The sequence below is a fragment of the Alosa pseudoharengus genome, unplaced genomic scaffold (assembly GCF_046254945.1).
Source record: "Alosa pseudoharengus isolate Yale_2024_CS ecotype anadromous, Long Island Sound unplaced genomic scaffold, YU_APseudo_1.1 YU_APseudo_1.1_scf_9, whole genome shotgun sequence".
Lineage (NCBI taxonomy): Eukaryota > Metazoa > Chordata > Actinopteri > Clupeiformes > Clupeidae > Alosa > Alosa pseudoharengus.
Window position 1 is genome coordinate 15,538,935 of NW_027468881.1, and position 8,323 is coordinate 15,547,257.

The window sequence follows — 8,323 nt, forward strand, 5'->3', positions numbered from 1 at the left end:
AAGTATACCGTTGTAGTAAGCATGCGCATTAGTTAACGCTGACGTAGTCAATTGGATCAAGGAATGCACCATCTATGGCCGACAGGTGGCGATGAAGAACTATCAAAGACAGAGCCGTATATAGAGCTCTGATCAAAGACAGCCGTAATACGGCTCTGATCAAAGGCTTTTGAAGCGTGCCTATGCTCAAACCGAGTTGTTGTACTGGGATCAGGGCAGGCCAAAAGCAATATTTTCTGAATTTAATTTGATATATTCTGAACAGATTATAGTTACAGTTATAGTTATAGCCCCTCTAAGTGTGATTTTGTTTCCAATGTTAGTTGCGTCTTATGAAAATACACACACACACACACACACACACAACCTCCACATAATATTGTGTTTTCTTTGTTTATTAGTTTGATACAAGAAATATACAACAATATCAGGTACATCTCTTTGTCTTTAACACACACACACACACACACACACACTATACACACCATTTCCTGGTACACTGTGGTTTCTTTTTCAGAGAAAACATGAACATGTGAAATGTGTGAAGACAAAGCCTTCCAAGATAGTTTGATGATTGCTACCTGTCTGAGTCAACGATTCAGTTGTAGGTTCACATAAATTATCTAAATATATGATCAAATTAGACACACATCTGTTCCCAGAACTTACTCAAATATTTGCTACACTACAAATGTGCTCTGCAGCACTATTTCGTGTGTCTCATCATTACCAGGCATACGTTCAGTCTGACTCATCAGAGGCTTGCCCAGCGATTCTCTTGCCCCGCGACCTCCTCTCTCTACTGCACAAACCCTCTCATTCTTCACTCTAAGCAGCGGCTACTTGCAGGGAGAGGAAGTGCCCAGTAGCCTCATGTAACAGTGACCTCCTGCTGATATCTCTTACTGCAATTGCAGTTTGCAGTCATTTTTGCCAGCTGTATTTCAGGCAATACCAGACACTGACTGTAGAACAGAGCCACTGGACCTTATTAAATGACCCGAATGAGAGCTCTCATTTGTCTTTCATTGTTCACAGTGGAGAACTCGTGGTTCCTGATGTGGACCTGTTTCAGAGACCAAACAACTTAAGAAGTTTACTAGCCTCAGCATTCAAAGGACCATGTTAAAAACACTTTAACAAGATTGTGCATTGTGGATCTCGATACTGTTATCCTCTTGGGCCATTTAATATTTCATGAATAAAGAGTCTTTGGTGGAATCAATAGAGAGATGCCACTCTGAGCTCTCCAGTACTATCCACGTCAGTTGGATACGTCAGCCATCTTGGTTCCTCTGTGACGTCTTCTCCCATGTCTGTCAAGTGTCCCAATTCTGATCACACTCCCCCAGCTCCTCAGTCATGTAGAGGTAGGAGTTAATAGCCTCCCTCAGGCCTTCACTGACAGGCGACTCCTCCAGCTCTTCTTTGCCTGTGCCGAAGATCATGGAGCTGGGGAGACACAAGAGGTAGGCATGTTAGGTCCAACAAAATCTTAGGAAGGATGAATTAACCATAGTGTCTTATTTATATAGTCTAATGATGGCTCAATACACACAAATATCAAGTTCAAGTTCAACTCCGATACTGAAACTGATGCCTACAATGAGATCTGAGATATGACTCAGATGTTTCATATAGCCATAGGCAAAGTTCAGGTCAGGTTAGTCACCTGTTTACATCTTTCCAATTCAGGGTTGGCTTCCTGACGACCTGGGGCGGGGGGCCCGTTACCACCGGAACGTTGTTGGAGCCCTGGATGAAGCAGGGCTCTCTCAGAATGGTACACAAGCCATCACTGACCTCTGTGGAGAGGAAGAACCCAAAATAAACACACATTATAGACCACACTGTTTCCTTTCCCACAAAATGGAACTAGCTCAGCTTTTTGGTCGAGTTTTCACAGTTGTATTAGACATCACTTCCCAACACCACACTGTAAATATAATCTGTTCCCCACAACAGGATGACACCATAACACTTGTGGTGTTATCAGTACGATTAGTATATCTGACTCAGTGGCCCTTACATCTCCAGTAAAGCTAACTCCATATGCTGAATTGGATGTAACACCTACACAGTAACCTAAAGAATCTCTAACATGTAGTTTCCATACATTCATCTCATAATAATTTGTCCCACTGCATTATTCAGAACAGGAGAAATGACTATGAGGTTAATAAAGTTCATTCAGTGTACAGTGAAATCTGAGTGATGTAATTTAATGTAGTTCCTTTAATTGGTTGTTAAGTCTACAGTAAAGGGAACTACTTTGAATGCAGTGTAGATTAACACGATGGAGTAATATTCTCAAAATCTGACACTACTGACCTTGGATCAATATTGACAAAATGTCAAAACTGACATAAAATGTTAGGCCATCCATGTTAACTACACACTAAACAGCTTCAATGTCACCTTGTGACCTATCCTTTGATTTTCGATGAATGACTATACTGACTCCCATCACTATGACACATCTATCTAACACATCTAACCACTGGCCCTACTACTGAGCCATAAACCACATCATTAAAGGACGAGCCCACTGAGTGATTAAGTGTGACTGTAAGCCCACCTGAGTAGTGCTCGACCAGGTCACTGAGGTTGGGGAAGGTGAGGCGGGGGGAGATGTAGTGCCAGCCGTTCTCCAGCCGGTGGATGCGGTAGTGTTTGACTGCCCGGAAGTCAGAGCCGGTGCTCCTGCGCACGGACAGGGAGTGGGCGCCTGCATGGGTCAGGAGAGAAAGATAAAATGGCTGAGAATGAGAATGTTGTCTTGTAAAAGCAATGGTAGTTTTTAACAATACATTATTATGTGCTAAAGGTAACATTTTCTGTGAATTTGCTTTAATATGTGTGTGTATGGCTATGTGTAAGTGTGTGTGTATGTGTGTGTGTGTGTGTGTTCGTAAGGGTGTATGAGAACATTCCGTAATTGTAGTTGAAAATGTTTGTATGCCTTACACTTAATAAGAATGTGTTTGTGTGTGTGTGTGTGTGACCTCACCATGCTCAGACTGACTCTCCCTGATAAGGAAGGAGCCCGCCTCGTTGTATGGCAGCTGAAGAAGTTCCTCTGCTTTCTCCCTACTTAAGCCTGTAAACTGCCATCTGCAAAAGAAACAGGCCACACATGAAATTAACACATTAATACTCTAATTGCTAGAGTTTACAGGGTCTAATAAATGTCTCTTACTGTGTGTAGTGTACACACATTTGGAGCTCTACATGTCCACCAGCCTGCCTGTTTTGTTAGTTTCCTACATTTTTCTATAAATAACTTGCACTTACAACTTTGCCATATCGCCTCCATTCATCCTGCAGAGCTACTTGAGCTTACTTACAGCCTAAACAGCCTTTAAAGACAGATAAGAAGGCTAGAAGGCAATGAGAGAAAGAGTGACAGAGAGGAAGTGAGAGAGGAGATCAAAGAGAGGTAGAGGGAACTTGACTGACAGATATTGACAGAAAAAGAAAGAGAAGAGAGAAATATAAAGTATAGTGCCACATGTCATAGTACCCGTAGAGTGTAAGGGAGTGTCGATGGAACACAGTGAAGCAAACAGGAAGAGGTTTAAAGTGAGGTCGGAGGGTGTGGAACGTAAAAGGCAGCTGAACTGAATGTGCTTTATGATGGAGACTAAGAGTCAGAGAGCAAATAATGAAACACAAGACACAACACACACACACACACACACACACACACACACACACACACACACACACACACACACACACACACACACACACACACACACACAGAGGTCTTTGCATTGTAGCAAAAACCCATCCCACTCAGGAAAGAGCTACTGTAGGCTACACAGATTCAATAAACTAAGAGTACACAAACACACCCCCTCTGGAGTACCTATGACGTTACTGAGAATTGGAAGCTGAGGGCTTCACTTCTGATACCAAAGTAATCTTTCATAACAACCTTGTCTTTTAAATGCCAAATGTCACTAGTTTGAACACGATGACAAAGTACAACCCAGTTTTCCCTCACATTTCATACAATAAAAGAAGTTGTCTTGTTTACCTCGCATAACCACGTCATAAATATGTGTAGAAATGTAAGCACTGATATTTATTGTAAAATGGGCTGGTAATTAAATCTCACCTGTTGTAAACCTTGGCAGTGTAATTGCAGGGAATGTAGCTCTCTTTTCCTGTAACCGATGACTTCACTTTCCACCACTCACCCTCACTGCAGAGAGAGAGAGAGAGAGAGAGAGAGAGAAGAGCAAGCGAAACAGAGAGAGAGAGAGAGAGAGAGAAGAGCAAGCGAAACAGAGAGAGAGAGCAGGGTAAGAACACAGTCAGGATCAATCATGAAAACTGAGTTGCTATCAGTTATTGCGCACAACAGAATAATGATTTAAAAGTAGACACAGTGAGAGGCAGTGACTGTGAGTGTGGTGTCTTACTCTGAGAGTACGGTGAGTCTGTCTCCCACTCGAACACAGCATTCGGCTGGCCCTCCGGATGGATAGTCATACAGAGCAACAGACATGTACCTGCCACTTTCTGTGGATAAAGCAGATAATACAATAAACTTCCACAATACTTACAAAACACATGCACAGAACCTTACAAAACAAACTAATGTGTTAGACAAAAATAAACAGACGACATGAATGTTAGGACAGGTACTTTAGTTATTGTTTTAAATCTGTACAGTACATGCTGCTGTTTAAAAGAGACACCTAAAAACAAGCACAGGGCCAATATATTACCAATAAATTCAAAATGTGCTAAAGACAACTTGGGGGAAGAATGTTAGGCTATTTCAAGTTAATTTTGTTTTGATATCAGACTAGTTCTGTTTCAAGTGCTATTTTAAAGAAGGTGCATCTCATCGGCCTGCAGCTAAAAATACACCACCCTTTACACCTTTTTGTTTTCTCAATGTTCACGTAGACACTCTTGTGGTTTCACTTGATAAACATCTCTGTTTTCTTCTTCCCTATGAACTGTGATGTGATATGAATGTAAAGTAAACTATTTTACATTTGCTGATCTGTGGCATTAGAATAAGATACTGTTGATGTCTTGAAGTATTAATTACATTTCTTTAAAAATAAAATAACTGAAATACAATTCAAAATCTGTGGAAGGTTCTCTGCAGCAGCTGGCTGCCGTCCCAGACTCCTGAGATCAAACTGGGCCTCCAGGACTCACCCAGTGCCACTGCCTCCGTGGCCTCGTCCTGGTCCACAAGTGTGACGTGTGTGCTGGAGCCTTTGCTAGACCCACCACCCATTGCAGCCTGGAGCTCTTAGGTTTGCCTCGCTGGGTGGATGTTTGGGCTACGGATGGGATTGAAAGAGATTTGTCAGTTTGCCACAGCACAGCACAAAACAACACTTTGTCGTAACAATTAGTATGAATCAGAAAGAAGAAATATGCAAATGAATAATTGATTAATTATTCTTCAAAACTTGGATTTAATCTCTGATGTAGGCCTATTCCAGAAGACTTTTTGGGGTGTGCGAGAAATATAAGCTGCTTCAAAGCCAACAGTGTGGCAACTGGCAAGTGTTTTTTTAATTCTGAAAATATGCCCTCAAGATATTTGCATGTGTGGCATGGGGAAAATGAAAGATTACATAAGTACGCAAACTAAGACAGAAAGACATTCTGTCTCAAGTGCAGAAATGTTCCTGTAGCTTTATATGATCATGTTTTTTTTTTTCAATTATGGAGACAACACTATTAGCTAATGTTGTCATGGAGACACGCTTTTATTTGCTGAAGTGGGAATGAACTGAGAATCCCTCTTGTGAATTCAATACTTTTGTTTTATCAGGGGTACGCTAACGCACATTGTTCTGGGTAACATGGTGGCATACATGCACCACACAGGTACTACGGTTTAGTCTGACTGAAAAAATGGGGAGGAAAAAAACACATTGGGCATAAATTATGGTAAATACTATGGTATGTAATTAACTAGACTATTTTAAGCATTTCTGATCTTCGCAATTTAAACACAGAGAGGAAGGATGCTGAAACCACCTCTAAACCAAGTTTCCAACCGCAAGACGCATTGTTATTGGCACCTTGTGCCAAAAATGGGGCGCATTTAAATTGATTACTGTGCAAGGATCAAATAGGCCAACTTTTTAAATATATTATATTTTTAATGTATATTTTTAAAACTAAAATAAGTGGTGAGACATAAACTTGCTAGAAAATGCTGTGAAATAAGTCTTGCATTCATGCAAATGGGCCATCTATGCACAATTTTCTTTTTCCTGTTTGGGTATCTGCATGAGCGCTCAACTGTTCACACTAGACCACAGGACACATAGCCTACCAGAGGCACATAATGCCCTATATACTCAGCATTCTACTGTGCCACGTAATGCTTTTATCACAGAAGCGCACTAACATATAGTACTGGTCAGAATAGTTCCAATAGTTATTGATCATTTGAAATAAGATATTATGGTTTAACTGAGACTTAACTGAGAAGTTTAATATACATTTAATACCCATATGGACTTTGTATCACTCCAAGTAGTGTACCGTTCCATCCCATTATTGAACAACCATGATATGATGACAAGTACTACAGTATAACTATAACTAACAGTGTAACATTCACCTGTGAAGAGAGTAGTGCTTTAGATGTCACAGGTCTGTTTCACCTCAATAGTTCTTAGAGCTTTTTTACAAATATCAAACTAGGTCCAACAGCTTTTGCTTTGCTGAGTGTATGCAACTCAGTTGCACAATCTGCATGGGAACCACAAGCACAAACTCAGACCCATTAAGAACTAACTAAAACGACAGTCTGCTATGGCATGCACCTGGCAGAAAAAACAAAACTGACTTCAAGTTGACGAGGGCAGTTAAACGGCAGACATAACATGCCTATGAATATAATGTTCTTAAATCAAAACTGTTACATCTATGGAGTAAAGCTTTTCATGCTATTACTTTTGATAGGAGGTGGGAGAACCTATAGTGCTGTGCTTCTATTAAAAGAAAAATAATTTACACTAATCTGTAAATTCATGATTGGAAAGACATACAACTCCAGACAAATACAGAGAGCCATCACTAGTCATCTTTTACTATGCCTTCACCATGCTTTTAGCACAGGCATTGTTCATAAAGCAGGTCCGTTCAGAGGGAAGGTTTTTAGACACATACTCACAAGTTCATGGTGTATGAGAACAAACAATGACAGTCTGGACTGGTATATTGTTAATGGCCAGTGTTGAGCCATGAAAGAGGACATGAGCACCTGTTTTCACAGATGGAGCTCGATGGGTCACCGGGTCTACATGTCCAACAAGCAGGCCTCACATCAGAGAGACTGAAATAAACTGCCCCCTGTGACCTTCCATAATTACATTATATTTGGCATGGTTAAGGCCGTTCACACTTTAGGACTATGGGACTATGTGCATAGAAAACTAGGATATCTATTACTGGAAAAAAAAGCCTATAAAGTTTATGGTTGCTTTCGTTGTTAAACAGAAATGTTTAAAACATTTAAGAAAAACAATCTACTTACATATGCACTTCAAACAAAAGTGTCAACTTAACACTAACAGTAGCCGACACTTTCTCACTAATTATAACAGTGAGTCATTATCCGCAGCCTCTCTCTCATAGCCCGCTCTAAGGGGCTGATTTTTGTGAAATAGAGTGCAGGTAACATTAAATCAAGTGGTGGAAAGAACAATGCTGTAAATGACTCAGGGAAGGGATTTCTCTAGACTGGTGTGCACTTCAACATCTCAGTCAAATATTAGTATAAGCTTGTATATTGATATACTGTATATATTGTATATACGAACTGAAGATATGTATGGAAACTGTGATACCAGTCCATTTTCACAACAAACACAAAAAAAAAAATAGTTTTCACAAATTGTCATCTTTAAAGAATTACCCATAAAACACAATTTAAATGTAATGTCAAATCAAACCAGACAGATACTCACTGCATTGTCTTGGCTGTTTTTGGCTGTGATCTTAATCCTTTGGATAGTCCTCAAGTCTTGCACAGAATGTAGTTTGCCACTGTTCAGAAAAGTTTGCGCTATGTTTCCCCCGTGGTGCCTTGTGAGTCAAACTCAGACAAGTGAGCCTTTTTCAGGTGTGAGAGAGAGCACACAGGTCCTCCTACACTAAACAGGAAGCTGAGTTTGGCGCGTGGCTCATGTCTTCCTATTGCTAAGCATCACTGGGGTAAAGTCAGTAGCAAGACAGCAAGAAAGCTTTCCTTTCCTTTCTCTCCACCACATGCAATCTTAGCGAGGTTTACAGCTGTGCAAGATTACAGCAAGAGCAACTGTGCAGT

The 8,323-nt window shown here is 40.6% G+C and overlaps 1 protein-coding gene across 1 annotated transcript; it reads right to left on the reverse strand.

The window, feature by feature from the left end:
- Positions 1-374: 374 nt before the first annotated feature.
- Positions 375-8,323, reverse strand: sla2b (Src like adaptor 2b). The gene is made up of 8 exons (XM_076276305.1): positions 7,965-8,323; positions 5,185-5,312; positions 4,431-4,530; positions 4,124-4,210; positions 3,011-3,114; positions 2,579-2,728; positions 1,673-1,805; positions 375-1,452 (listed from the first exon to the last, which is right to left on the reverse strand). Exons 2-8 carry the CDS (start codon positions 5,264-5,266, stop codon positions 1,320-1,322), a joined length of 789 nt encoding a protein of 262 aa, XP_076132420.1. The 5' UTR covers positions 5,267-5,312; positions 7,965-8,323; the 3' UTR covers positions 375-1,319.

Bases quoted from the DNA above. Each gene is read 5' to 3' on its own strand.
- sla2b (XM_076276305.1), bottom strand. From the start codon at position 5,266: ATGGGTGGTGGGTCTAGCAAAGGCTCCAGCACACACGTCACACTTGTG. The intron at 4,211-4,430 runs GTAAGACACCAC...CTCTCTCTGCAG, and splicing joins AGACTCACCGTACTCTCAGA to TGAGGGTGAGTGGTGGAAAG. The intron at 2,729-3,010 runs GTGAGGTCACAC...TGACCCATGCAG, and splicing joins GGAGAGTCAGTCTGAGCATG to GCGCCCACTCCCTGTCCGTG.